Source organism: Triticum dicoccoides, chromosome 1A, assembly GCF_002162155.2.
Source record: "Triticum dicoccoides isolate Atlit2015 ecotype Zavitan chromosome 1A, WEW_v2.0, whole genome shotgun sequence".
Taxonomy (NCBI): Eukaryota; Viridiplantae; Streptophyta; class Magnoliopsida; order Poales; family Poaceae; genus Triticum; species Triticum dicoccoides.
Genome location: NC_041380.1, coordinates 74,595,413 through 74,609,393, shown reverse-complemented (window position 1 = coordinate 74,609,393; position 13,981 = coordinate 74,595,413). Strand labels below are relative to the sequence as shown.

Here is a 13,981-nt window from a genome sequence, read left to right as displayed (position 1 = left end):
TAGACCCTACGGGTTCGGGAGACAAGCAGAATGATCGAGACGACTCTCTGGTCAATAACCAACAGCGGGATCTGGATACCCATGTTGGCTCCCACATGCTCCTCGATGATCTCATCGGATAAACCACGATGTCGAGGACCTAATCAATCCCGTACTCAATTCCCTTTGTCAATCGGTACGTTACTTGCCCGAGACTCGATCGTCGGTATCCCAATACCTTGTTCAGTCTCGTTACCGGCAAGTCACTTTACTCGTACCTTAATGCATGATCCCGTGATCAACCACTTGATCACATTGAGCTCATTATGATGATGCATTACCGAGTGGGCCCAGAGATACCTCTCCATTATACGGAGTGACAAATCCCAGTCTCGATTCGTGCCAACCCAACAGACACTTTCGGAGATACATGTAATGTACCTTTATAGTCACCCAGTTACGTTGTGACGTTTGGCACACCCAAGGCACTCCTACGGTATCCGGGAGTTGCACAATCTCATGGTCTAAGGAAATGATACTTGACATCCAGAAAAACTACAGCAAACGAACTACACGATCTTTGTGCTATGCTTAGGTTTGGGTCTTGTCCATCACATCATTCTCCTAATGATGTGATCCCGTTATCAATGACATCCCCATGTCCATAGCCAGGAAACCATGACTATTTGTTGATCAACGAGCTAGTCAACTAGAGGCTCACTAGGGACACATTGTGGTCTATGTATTCACACATGTATTACGATTTCCGGATAATACAATTATAGCACAATTATAGCATGAATAATAGACAATCATCATGAACAAGGAAATATAATAATCATTTTATTATTGCCTCTAGGGCATATTTCCAACACGAAAGACGTTGCGATCCCCTATACTTGTGGGTTATCAGTCGCCGTCCCCGTCGCCGCCGTGTCGCCGCCGCCCCATACGCCGTCGCCCCGTCGCTGTGCTGGTTGATCGCCGCCCCCATTGCCGCCCCGGTCACCCCGTGCTATGAGCCCCCTGTGCGCGCCATGGCCGCGCCCCGATCGAGCCCCCGCTCCTACACAAACACACACGCGCGCGCACACACATAGTTTTTTATTTATTTTGTGTTTTCTGTTTTTTAGATTAATGTCAAATTGTTAATGTCAAAGTTTTAGCTATCTAAATGAATTAGATTAATGCATGTCAAATTGTTGATTAGATTATCAAATTAGATGAATTATCTAGATAAGAATGTTAGATTAATGTCGAATGTTAGATGAATTAGATAGAAATGTTAGATATTAATGTCAAATGTTAGATGAAAAATGAATTAGCTAGATATTAATGTTAATTAGATGAGTTAGTTTTTTTATACTTTTAGTTATAGATGAATTAGATATATTGATGTCCGATGAATTAGTAAGTGCTTAGTTGAATTAGTAAGAAAATTAATAAGTGCTTAGTTGAATTAGTAAGAAAATTAATTATTTTTATTTACAGTAAGTGCTTAGTTGAACTAGTTGAATTAATAGAACTAGTTTATTTTTAGTAAGAAAATTTAGGTATATGAGATTGATGATCTAATTAAAATTTTACTATAGAACTGGTTTATTTTTAGTAAGAAAATTAATAAAACTAGTTTATTTTTAGTAAATGCTTAGTTAAATTAGTTGAATTAATAGAACTAATAAATGTTTAGCAATTAATGTTTCAACTATGAACATAGGAAATGTCTGATGACGAAAAGGATTTCGGTATATGCGAATATTGCGAAGACGAGCACGGCCTGTGCGACAGAAATTTACTAGTTGATGGTAGGCACTTCAGCATCAAGCTGGATGAGACCTTCGAAGTCGATACAGTAAGTCACAACGACAAGTCTTTTTTCGTAATTAAGCATAACTTATGCTTAATTTGTTTTAACTTATAATTTTAATTTTTTACTATTCTACTAGCGTATCCCCTACCATGTAAGAATTTTTGTCTCGGATAAGATTGGTTTCAGTCCTATAAAAACTATGGAGGTAAAGAGAGTTCACTTGAGGATCGAGCATGGTTATACTTTCGACGCAAAATTGTACAATGCAGACACCTACACCTATTTTGGATGCAAAACTTGGAGAGCATTATGCAATGCTTATGCATTTGAGCCTGGTATATTTATCACCTTTGATATTCCTCTGGAAGATGATATTGAAGGTAATATCGACATCCGGGTCGATGTGCAGACGCCTCCAGTTCTACCATTATGTGAGTTTCTCAACCATATTTATGTCTTCGATATTATTTATTCAAAAATAGCTAACAACTAATTTCTATTGACAACTTATTTCCATTCAAGTAACATGTTTGACGCTTGGTAGACATGACCGTCCACTGTCCCGGGGTTGAACTGAACTACGAGGAGATAGTCATTATGTTTCATGGCTTGAGGATCTTGATGTTGTCAAAAGAAATTATTTTCCTGGACTTGAAAATCTTAGTACTCAAAAAGTGCGACCAATAATGTTCGTATTGAACTACGGTTACATCTATTTAGTAAATATGATAAGATTTTTACTATTTATCCTTAGTGCGTGTTTTACATACATTATTTTTAAGCTAAACTTCATTGCTAAGTATGTTACTATACGATGTTCTTCAACAGGGACTGCCGATGATAGTTGTGCCTTATTGGATCGAGACTAAAGGTCACATGTCAATGGTTAGCTTACGGCCAAGACATCCTACATCGCACATGAGTGCATTCATGATTTCTAAAACCGAGCAATACTTAATAGTGAAAGACCGGAGCAAAATTGTGAAGGATCGCAGAGAAGTATTAGAGGGCGGCAATCAGAAGCGCAACCCACAATTAGGAGATAGGTTCATCTGCATGCCCCAATATGATGAATCAGGAGAGCTACGCATGTATTATGCTATTTTACCTGAGAAAGATAGCAGCATGAGTGATTAGCTAGTTCCTGCTCTTAGTACTTGTCCTCTCATGTCCGTGTTCTTCGTCCTGAACTTAATCTCAAAATGATTTGCTTTTGTGGTCTTATGAACGCTTATAATCTTAACCTTGTTGAACTTGATGATATCTTTGCTTCTAGTACAAGTGAATATTTCTTCTTTAAGCTAGAATGAGTTTATAGATGATCATGTGCTACACTATACCAGCTAATGAAAAAAATTAAATGAAAAACACAAAATTAAAGGAAAAAAAAATAATAAAACCAAAACCCCTAAACCTTTTAGTACCGGTTGGTGTTATCAACCGGTACTAATGGTCTCCCCGTCCCCGGTGCTGACTCGTGCCACGTGTTAGCCCAACCGGCACTAAAGGGCCTTACGAACCACTGCTATAGCCCGGTTCTGCACTAGTGTTGTAAACTATGAATCTGTAATGTTTCGTGAATTGTGTGAACCTTAATTATTATGTTTATTTTTTATGTGCGTGCTAATATGTAGTTGCAATGTAACTATAATTGGAACAATTCGGCGAAAACAAATTTTTACTCCCCTAAATTTAAGGGGTCGGCTAGAAACGACCAAAATTTAGAGGGGTAAAAATACTCCACTAAAGTCTACTCGGTCGTTTACTCCTCTAATTTAGGGTGTCGGCTAGAGATGCCCTAAGATGTTGTGCATATTTTAATATGGAGTATATACAGACTGAAATGAGTGAGCAAACACACATTGAAATTCATTTATATACATCTGATCGGAAAAAAATTAAAACTTTTATAATAGTGAACAGAGGAAGTAACAAGAGTGGTTGTGTAGCTACTCCCAGTTCCTTTGTTAATCAAACGCCTTTTCACACAATCAAGACGTAGGTGGCGAATAAAATACCTAAACTCTATCGAACTGACGTGCGCTAGGGTTGTTTTCTGGGCCTTCTATAAGATTTAACAAACTATCGCCTTGAATGTCTACTGGGCTTCCTTTGTGACCCGTCATTGGGGCTAACCCGACCCCTCATGGGCGGGTCATAACTGATAGTTATATCTCCAACACTCTTTGAAAACCATTCACTCCCTTCACAAACCACGCGAACATGATTATTATACCCACCTCCCCTTCACCTGACCCACCCCCTCTTTGCATTTCCCCATTCTTTCCTTGAGCACATGCTTACATCCTCTTCGTCGTCGACAAGGGGCTCCGGCTTCTCCTTACTCTTCTCCAGCAGCCACAAGCGGATGTCGCGTTGCATGTCCTCTCGAGAAAAGAAGCAATGATGCTCGTACCGGATTACTTCTCCCGGCTTCAAGTCCTCTCCCCAAGGGGAGTTGTGCCGGTAAAGATCATGGATTCTCATCTCGTACATCGCACAGGGGGGAGCATGCCTTCAAAACCCCGCCCTTTTCTGATCTTGCATCGAGAGAAAGGGGTGATCCGGTTCTTAGGGAGTGTCTCAGGCGCGACTGTGCGTTAACACGGCTGTACAAAATGCGACGGTAAAAAGCTCACCGTACCGTCGCGGCGTTAAAAATGCGACGGCGGCACCACCACCACCACCACAGCCCCACTCTACGCGCACACGGAACAGGGGATCCGACCCGGCGCACGGCCACGTGCCGCACAGCAGCCCAGGAAATTTCGGAGTTTGCCGCGCGCTGACGCCGCCGGGGCCCACACGCCAGCATTTCAGTTTCGAAACCCAGCGGCAGCTCCCCAACCATCCCCTCATTTCCTTCCCGTTCTCTCTCCCCTCCCCTCATCAATCTCCTCCCCTCCGCCACCAGACGCTGCGAAAATTCAGGGGGAAGCCCGTCCCAGAATCTCAAAAACCCTGCTGCTGCCCCAGGCGAGCAATGGGGCCGTAGATCTCCGCCGGAGGGAGCGGAAGGAGGGTCTGTGGTTCCTGGAGCTTCCCGTGCTGGGATTCGGCCGGCGACGGCGGCTGCTGCTGGGGACGAAGGTGCGAGATTCCCTTGGCCTCCCTGTGTTTATGCTCAGTCCGTGACGCGGTGGTCGCTGTGTTTGTTTGTACGGGTCTTTTTGCCGGGGGGTTGAGAGATTGCGAGCTCGGAGGATTTGAGCGGTCAATACGCGGTGCTCGGTGTTCTTGAGTTTGTCCTGCAAATCTTTGAAATCTGTGGTCGTTTTTACTTTGCCTGGATTGTTGCCCCGGTTTGAATTATTTCGAACCCAGAGGAAAAAATCTCGAATTGTTCTTTTTTTTTAATTTTAACCTCGCAATCCACGGAATCAAGTACTCCCGTACAATATTACTACTAGAAAAATAAATGAGTGATTTTTCCGAGGAACTAGTAGTACTACTCTGTCGGCAGTATTTAATTGAGCACTTAAAGTTTTCTGTCGGATTCTTTGGAAAATTTGAACGCGTTTGAAAGTTCGCAGATGCGCAGCTTCTTTTTGTCCTCATCTACTAGCTGGAATCTCGATTGGAAGATGCTTTTGTTTTGTCCCAATACTTCTCTTCAGTAATTTCTTTTAAAAGCCTGATACCTTGATATAAAAGATTGTTTCTCACATGGCCGTAGAACAGTACAATATCGCAGTCAGTGTATTCTGTAAAAATTAACCTGTACCGCGGAACGCGTGAGTTGACTTGAAGCACAAAGAACATGTTATGTTTGCAGCCTAGTGTCCGCAAAGTTGACTAAGAGATGCTTCAGGAGTTGATCCCTTCATTGGCCGCCATGAACAAGTTACTTGTAGTTTGAACAACATTATCTTACTTTGCTTCATTTACTGTCCAGCCATTACTAATTGTACAAAACTATGTCGACCGCTGAAAGCAACACTTCTGTCAATTACTTGCCAACTGTCTAGTGCCACAAGAAGAGCTCGTACCCGTGATCTGAAGTAACGGATGCTTTCAGGCCAGTAACTTAAGGGCGACACGGTGCATGAAGCAAGCATCACCATCTTTCTCTGCCCCTAAATTTGTGCAATTGTTTTGTGCAGTGAAAGCTACCGGTTGGCTGCTACTGACCTGTGAAAGAGAGAAGTTTGTGAGGCGGCCAGGGTGTTTGGTTTGGTCAAAGAGGAGCTCTCAGTGCCCTTATTTTTCTCCTGTATACATGGGATGCTTGCTGTGAGCCCCGCTGTTTGTTCTTGGAGAAAATAGGACAGTGCTCCCAGGATCTGAGTTTTGGCCTTTGGGCTTAAAACAATCTTGTCTGTTTGGTTCGGGGCTTGGCTATGGCAGTTTCAGAGAAGGCGGTACGACCATGCTCATCGTCTTCGTCGGGTTTGGACCCGCTGTTGAAGGATCTTACGGAGAAGAAGCTGAGCTTTAGAAGAAACGTGGCATCTCTGGCGTCTGAGCTAAAGGATGTGAGGCACAAGCTTGCTTCGCAGGAGCAGTTGTTTACTAGGGAATCCCAAACTAGGGAGGTTAGTAAATTTCTACTACTTGCTAATTTCTACCTTCAGCATGGCTTACAAAGTTACAAGTTTGGCCTGACTAGGGAGAGAACGTTGCAGGTTGCGGAGACGAAGGCAAGGAGCATGGAGGAGGAAGTGAGTAAGCTGCAGAAATGCTTACTGGACAAAGATGAGCAGCTAAATGCAACGAGAGGCATCACCGAACATGTGAGTAACTCCCTCCTTTCTCCATTTGGGGTTGCGTTTCCATTTTTTAAATTTCTCCATTTCTATTCCATGATGAATTGCTAAAGTTTGTGTTTGATATTAACTTCTAAGCATACTACTCTAGATTCCATACATGATTTAAAATGAGTTGAATGCAGTGCAACATAGTGGGTGATGATGTATTTGCTTGTAAAATTGCTTTCCTTTGCTGAACTGATTGTGCCTGTCTTTTGCTGAACTGATGGTGATCTAAGCACTTGGAAAAGAGTAGTACGATTTCACATCTTCATACTTCTAATCGAAAAATCTTCTTATGCGTGACGTACCTCATTATGATACTGGTTTCCCAACCCTAATGATTCCATTTTGCTTCAAATTGAAATTCTCTTTGTCAATAACTTTTGTAATTATGTGCAGTACCTCGATGATTTGGATGATCTTAAATCACGACTATCAGTAACTCAAGCTACAGCAGAAGCCAGTGCTGCATCAGCCATGTCGGCTCAGGCGCAGTGCTTGTCATTGCTGAAAGAGCTGAATGAGAAGGATCGCTCGCTGAAAGAGCACGAGCTTCGAGTTAACAAGCTTGGCGAGCAGCTAGGTCTTCTCCAGAAGGACCTTGAGGCAAGGGAGCTTTCACAGAGGCAACTCAAGGATGAAGTTTTAAGGATTGAGACAGATATCATGGGTGCAGTTTCCAGAGCTGGGTCTAGTAAAGATAACGAGCTTCTGAAGGTTTTATCCGATGTTTCACCAAGGAATATCGAGAATATTGGCAAGCATTTGAATACTAAGGATACCGAGATTGCCAGGCTGAGAGATGAAATTAGGATATTATCTGCTCATTGGACAAACAAAACAAAGGAACTAGAGTCACAAGTAAGTTGTCTTCCTTGCATCCACAAAATAACAAAATTTTGCCTGAAATTGTTTCGCAGACATTGTTTTCGCTGCAATTTAGCTCCGTAAGTTTACTCGAGATATGTTTTTTCGCTGAACAGCTAGAGAAGCAGCGCAGAACCGACCAGGAACTGAAAAAAAGGGTTCTCAAACTTGAATTCTGCCTTCAAGAATCACGATCTCAAATCCGTAAACTTCAGAGGGTATGTACATATACGTGTGTATCATTTTCCTTTAACAAGTGAAAAAGGAAACATGACTTCGATTTCGCCTGCTCTGCTAGCATCATTGTCCATATCCATTTATGGCCTTCTTGAATTGAATATACGCCACCTTATCCCTGAGCATCGTAACAAGATTTCTGACAGTTAAATTAACAAATCAAATAATCAATGCCATATTGCCATGTGAATGAAGCATCTCTGCTACGGCAGTTGGCCATAATGATGTGTCGAAAATGTTCAGGTCAAAGTCAAACAGATCACTGATTCATGCGTTCTAGAAAAACCCTATTCTTTAGTATCAGTGATCTCATCTTCTCTGGTACCAGCTAAATCATGCATGTGTGCAATCTTTTTCTCTAGAAAACTTGAGGAAGAAATCGAACACTCCTGGCCTCTGCATTGATTGTTGATGCCTGCAATAAAATATACTGAAGCAACGCATACACTGCTTGTGATAGCCATGTTTTTGCAGCAAACTGTTGAAGTTGAACTAATTAATGGCAACTAAACACATGTCGAAACCTTGAGAAGATTTTCATGGTGCTCACCGATCAGTTGGGATCATTGAGGAATCCGAACCCGAGACTAACTCATCGGCTCTTGCCTCTGCAGTTGGGGGAGAAGAGGGACAAGCAACTCAAGGAGCTCAAGGATCAGATGGCCATGAAGCAGCCCGACGGCCCTCGCCGCGACGAAGGCAAGAAGCCCTTCTGGGAGAATGATACGTTCAAGTTTGTCGCCGGCATGTCGATGCTGGTCGTGATGGTCCTCGCAAAGCGCTGAGAACAGCGTCATCTTGTGTAGAGAAGTTATGTTAGGTGAGCAACTAGCTCGCTCTGTAGTTTTAAGAAGCCAGTCATGTACTGGAGTAGCGTTGTAAAATTAGGTTTAGGCCTGGACATGCTGCATGGTCAGATGTTCAGAGACCAGAATTCGTCGACGTCCAGGTTTAGTCCTCTAGACCGTAGCAGTGTAGCTCAGCTGCTAGTTCATGTGTGGTAGTTAACTGTAATCCTGTACTTATCCTATGATGTTTAGTACTACTCTTTAGCATCTACTATTCCTCTAATTTAAGAGGTTTAGTACTCTTTAGCATCTACCACTTCCTCTGTAAACTAATATAAGACATTTTAGATCACTAAAGTACATGTAATATGTTTTAGATCATTAAAGTACATGGCTAATTCCTGCTTCTTCAGTCCATTATGCGACTCCTTTTCCCTTCTGTTTCTGTTTGAGATTCCAGTAAAATCTTAGCAAGATTCCTGTTCCAAACAAGGCTATACAAAGAAAAATCCAACACAAAATGAGAAATTTGTTCTGGAATCTGGACTTGGAAGCAAATGGCATAAGCTCACGCAGCAGTGTTTATTATCTTCCTTTTTCTCTCTGTCCGATGACAAGTGTTCTAGGTACTAGATACTTGCTGACCTTGCAACCGATACAAAGAATCAAATATTTCTGGTACTAGAATCTCGAGGGTTACAACTTGGGAAGAATAATCACAAATGTACAAAAACCGCCTGCCACGCGCCCCGCAAGAACAACAATTGATTGCTCATTTTTCCTTATCTATTATATCATACAAAAGGCCGGAGTGGTGCTTAGCGTCCGGCATGCTCAGCCCCGGGGTGGGCTGCTCGCGCATTCAGCAGGGGCTGGAGCGCCTTGACGACGATGCTCATGTTTGGCCGGAAGTCGGCTTCATATTGGACGCACAATGCCGCGACGGCTGCAAACTGTTTCAAACAACACGCAGAAGAGGAAATGGTGTTACAAGTGGCTTCACCTAAGAATACCTCAACTTAGTTATGACATATAGCATGCTCCGAGAATGATGTTAATCACAGTAGTAGGACATATTTTATAGAAATACTTTTACCTATGCCACAACAAACACAGTTTCTGGAAATTAAATTCTTAGCTAGTACTCCCTCCGTGCAGAATTACTTTGACATGCTCGAACAGGCGTTAGTGCTAGATACATCCGTTTGAGCGTCAAGTAATTCCTGGCGTTAGTGCTAGATACATCCGATTGAGCATCAAGTAATTCCGGACGGAGGGAGTATTACTCATCCATTCAAAACAAAAATGGCAAGCTTAGTAAGTTCCAGCAAAATCAGTATTTTGTTTTCCTCGTCTTTATACTTTATAAAATACTGATAACTGACAGACTGCTTAACCCATGCATTGTTTCGAAACCAAGAGAGGCTATCTATGATACCTTTGCAACAGCCTTAGGAGGATAGTCCCCTCCAAGTCTAGAGTCAACACATTGCCTAACCTTATCTTCACTCAGTCTTGGGGTGGCCTGCCAGTGTATAACAAACAACTGTTAGAATTCCATCCACCAAAGGAGATCACTTGTGCAGTATTGGGTACAAAAATTACCCATGTGACAAGGCTCTGCTGCCCCCTCGGTAATGTATGGTCGACAGGTTTCCTCCCAGTCAATAGCTCCAGAAGAACAACTCCAAAACTGTACACATCGCTCTTAGAGCTAAGTTGACCAGTCATTGCATACCTGATCAAAAAGTTTAAACAAGCTTAAGTTGAATGATCCAAAGCTTCATGGAGCAAATGAGCAACTGAAAGAAAACAAGAACATACTCAGGTGCATGGTATCCAAATGTTCCCAGAACCCTAGTTGAGTGAAGCCGGGCTGCCATGTCAGGAGCTTGGTTTGACAAATCGAAGTCGGCTATTTTAGCTACATCATCATCAAAGAGAAGAACGTTGCTGGACTTGATGTCCCTGTGTATGACGTGAGGCTGTGCTTTCTCATGAAGATACTCTAGGCCTTTCGCTGCACCAACAGCTATCTTCACCCGTTGTATCCATGATAAGACCGGACCTGGCTGAGCCCCTTTAACACCTTTCCTTCCTGTAAACATTTAAAGTAAAGGTTTATATCAAACATAAGAACTTAACTGCACCAATAGATGAATAAAAAAACATTACACGAATGTTCAAGACTTCAAATTGTACAAAACCATACCATGAAGCATATCATGAAGAGAGCCCATAGTGGCAAACTCATAAGCAAGGACACGGGTGTTCCCGTCAAGACAGTAACCAAGCAACTCCACAACATTTTCATGCTTAAGCCTTGATACCATAGATACCTGTGAATGTAAGTTGTGAGATAGAAGACCATAGTAAATGCAGAATTCCTAAACAGGGAGAAATACGAACCTGTGCCAGCAATTCTTGGTCTGGCTGCTTACTGGAATCCAGCTTTTTGATTGCTGCACCTCTACCATTTCTTAGAGTACCAAAATATACTCTGCCAAAGGAACCCTCACCAATCAAAGCTTCATCACCAAAACCCTTAGTAACCTCCCTAATTTCATCCATAGGAATGGTGGGAACTGCAATGGGTTGCACTTTCACAGGTTGAGGACCTTTGGGAGTTGGATCGGCAGTGCGATATGCATCATTCCCTGCAGATCAGTTGCAGTTCATTAGATGAATATTATCAGGCAACAGAAGTAGAATGTTGTACGAGAAATAGGGTTGCAGATGATAGAATTGTAATAAAAAAGAATTCGAAGTTATTACTTGCTGGATGGTTTCCTGGGTATTGATTCCTGTTGTCTGGTGCTCTTTGAGTATCTTCATCACCACAGCATCCAAAGCAAGACATATTCTTCCGAGAACAAGTCCTGGCTGGAACCAAGCATCTTTTTATCAGAACCAGCAGTATGAACATAGATAGCTCATACAAAAACAAACAAGCGAGCACTCGGTTGGGAACATAAACGGAACTGTAACTGTAGTTTTGTGGCCATATATCTGACAAATACTAATAGCACGTGCCACAGGACTAGTGGAGAGAAATGGAAGGTGACTTAGTTTCGATTCATACTTCATTCTGTATATAGCGTAATGCCCCAATGGGGAAATAGAAGTTGAATTTTTAGGAAACAAGTGAAGGAATGCTTAAGATGTACAGCTAAATTTCCCCTCTCCATTCATTTTATCCCACTACTTTGCTTCCCTTTGTCTCACTCTCTCCTCTGTATCTATCTCAAATGGAAAAACCAAGCCCATAAGTGAACCATGACCTGCTTGCAGGTGCAGCATATTCTTCTACGGTACATGCAGCAAGGGAGCTACAGAAATCACACATATATTTTCTATCAAGCAAAACAATCTCATGTGCACACCAAGTTCATGTGCAAACACTCTCTGCCAAGGAAAACCTAAAATATGGAGCCATTCCTCTGTGCTTTATTATTTCTTATTATTATCTTCCCAGGTAGGATTGGAATCCACATGGAAGGCAGAAACTAACAACCACTACTAGCTATTATAGCTGACCAAAAGACAGCTCATTCTGCATCAACATGCTTGATACTTGTCAATATCCTACAGGTTTCATACCACATTGATCCAGACCCAATGACGCATAGTGGCTGGAAACGTCTTAGATTATTCATCCAGCTATCAGTGGCTGGCCCACCGCACCAGATGAACACTTGCAAATTATGTGCTTCCTTTTGCTAGTAAACAAGTGCAACCGCCACAAGGTAGCTATGATAAATGAGAGGGTGGGAGTACATTACTGCCTGGTCCACAGCTTTGAGCTCAACGATAACTACTTCTAAATTTGCATGCAATTAAACTGAAATTGCGCGAGGGAAATAGCGCGCAAACAACCTTGGCGGTCTGGCGGGCGCGCCAACTCAGTTCTTCACTCACTCTTGCCCACAGTTCAACCAGTCATGTAACTAATTCCCACAGCACATTAATTCGGGATGCACCCCAAAGAAAACAGATCAAAAGGATAACCACACCAGTCACTATTATTAGCTCTCACACTCCACTGGATGTTAATTCCTATATATACGGACGAAACATCATGCAGCTGTACCGCTGATTCATCATGCCACGCCATAAACTGAGCATTGAAGACACAGAATCGAACTAATTTCTGACGAGAGGCAGCCGCTGCCCTCCAGATACATATTCGCAGTTGACCACTCGCAAGAACTGATTACTAACGAACTTAGAACCCTAGCTTGCTTCTTCACACTAAACGAAGGGGAAAAGCTAGAAAATACTGTAATACAAGAAGTCAAGGCCCTCTTCTTTTCCCTCTCCCACTGCTGCAAGAAGTCAAGCTTAGCACGCCACAAATTCCGCGACGAATCGGAGCCAGACGAGCAAATCGACCGGCAAGAAAGGGGAACCGGCAAGATTCGGAGCTCGGAACAACCAGAGGGGCGCAGCCAGCCCCCGTCCCGCGAAGCAAGCCCGCCCAGGGACGAGATCACGGGAGATCCCGCGAGCGCCCGCAGATCGGAGCAAAAGGCGAGCTGCTGGGGGCAAAGAGGGGAGGGGAGGAGGAGGGGAGCCGAATCCGGCGTGAGAGCACCTTGGGCGTGTCCCGGCGACGGCGACGGCGGAGGGGAGGAGGACGGAGCGGAGGAGCAGGTAGCGGCGGAAGCAGGCAAGAAGGGAGAGGGGAGTAGCAACAGCGTCTGTGAGCTGTCCGGTCCACCCGCGGCGGCGAGCGAGAGGTTATATGCTGGTGCTGCGGGCTGGCTGGTCTACCGGTCGTACCTCCGTCCCCTCCGCGTGCTCGTCAGAACGCGTGTGTGGTGGGGTTGGGTAGGGAAACGGCCATGTGTTTTCTTTCTTTCTTTTCTCCTCTCTTCTTTTTATTATTATTTTATTTATGTGTGTACTCTCTCTGTAGATACATCCGTCTATGCGACAAGTAATTTGAACGAAGAAAGTATATGATTTTTTTTAATATATGTACGTACATGTTCTTGCTTTTAGTTGGCGAAGAGCGAAAGGCAGTGTCCAACATGTGCGGTGTGTGATGATTGATCAGTAAAAAGGCCAAGAGAGATGCATACAGTGGTTCTGTCTAAATTGATTAAGATGGAGCGGGCCTTGTTATGCCGTCTAAATTCGTAATACGCGCTAAAGTCACACGCTAGATGGACGAGCACGGGAGGGTGACGGCGACTAATTGGGACTTAAATATGTCGCACTTGGTCTTGATTGAGCCATCCAGTTGTGGAACTTGTCAAATTAAGAAGAATGGAGCCACCAGCAACGTTGACTAGAGAGGCTTGGACTAGCAACCAGGTTAAAAAGGTGCTTCGAATCGGTGAAGACTGATTCCTGTGGCATTTTCTGGGTGTGGACGAGCAAAATCCACGGATGCGTGTCGAATTGACCTTCTAACAATTGTGACGAGGCTGAGGGTTTTGAAGATTTTTTTATGAGGAGTACTTAGTTTTTCTGTCATTAAAGAATGCGTTGTTTTAGTTGAATCATGTAGCGGTATCAAATAGTAATGTTTGTGACTTTAATAC

General features: G+C 43.2%; 2 protein-coding genes across 5 annotated transcripts; one reads left to right on the top strand and one right to left on the bottom strand.

Moving 5' to 3' along the window:
* The first annotated feature begins 4,619 nt into the window (after nt 1-4,619).
* Nucleotides 4,620-8,830, top strand: LOC119364034 (nuclear envelope-associated protein 2-like). The gene is made up of 6 exons (XM_037629435.1): nt 4,620-4,879; nt 5,893-6,324; nt 6,415-6,522; nt 6,940-7,401; nt 7,524-7,625; nt 8,259-8,830. The coding sequence occupies exons 2-6, from the start codon at nt 6,130-6,132 to the stop codon at nt 8,427-8,429; spliced, it is 1,038 nt and encodes a 345-aa protein (XP_037485332.1). The 5' UTR covers nt 4,620-4,879; nt 5,893-6,129; the 3' UTR covers nt 8,430-8,830.
* Nucleotides 8,831-8,974: 144 nt separating this feature from the next.
* On the bottom strand, nt 8,975-13,182 carry LOC119364016 (probable receptor-like protein kinase At2g47060). Of its 4 annotated transcripts, XM_037629423.1 has the most exons (9): nt 12,033-12,924; nt 11,714-11,761; nt 11,208-11,329; nt 10,842-11,089; nt 10,645-10,771; nt 10,257-10,530; nt 10,038-10,170; nt 9,871-9,957; nt 8,975-9,385 (listed from the first exon to the last, which is right to left on the bottom strand). In XM_037629423.1, exons 1-9 carry the CDS (start codon nt 12,086-12,088, stop codon nt 9,251-9,253), a joined length of 1,230 nt encoding a protein of 409 aa, XP_037485320.1. In that variant the 5' UTR covers nt 12,089-12,924; the 3' UTR covers nt 8,975-9,250. The 4 variants fall into 4 exon arrangements, with proteins under 4 accessions (XP_037485320.1, XP_037485304.1, XP_037485310.1 ...); XM_037629407.1 differs by lacking the exons at nt 11,714-11,761; nt 12,033-12,924 and adding an exon at nt 13,027-13,182 and having other exon boundaries at nt 11,208-11,315; XM_037629413.1 differs by lacking the exons at nt 11,714-11,761; nt 12,033-12,924 and adding an exon at nt 13,027-13,119 and having other exon boundaries at nt 11,208-11,311.
* Nucleotides 13,183-13,981: the final 799 nt, after the last annotated feature.

Excerpts from the sequence above, each read along its gene's own strand:
- LOC119364034 (XM_037629435.1), top strand. The coding sequence starts at position 6,130 with ATGGCAGTTTCAGAGAAGGCGGTACGACCATGCTCATCGTCTTCGTCG. Across the intron at positions 6,325-6,414 it reads GGGAATCCCAAACTAGGGAG|GTTGCGGAGACGAAGGCAAG; the intron begins GTTAGTAAATTT and ends AGAACGTTGCAG. Across the intron at positions 7,402-7,523 it reads CAAAGGAACTAGAGTCACAA|CTAGAGAAGCAGCGCAGAAC; the intron begins GTAAGTTGTCTT and ends TTCGCTGAACAG.
- LOC119364016 (XM_037629423.1), bottom strand. The coding sequence starts at position 12,088 with ATGAATAATCTAAGACGTTTCCAGCCACTATGCGTCATTGGGTCTGGA. Across the intron at positions 11,090-11,207 it reads CCCAGGAAACCATCCAGCAA|GGAATGATGCATATCGCACT; the intron begins GTAATAACTTCG and ends ACTGATCTGCAG. Across the intron at positions 9,386-9,870 it reads CTCCTAAGGCTGTTGCAAAG|TTTGCAGCCGTCGCGGCATT; the intron begins GTATCATAGATA and ends TGTTTGAAACAG.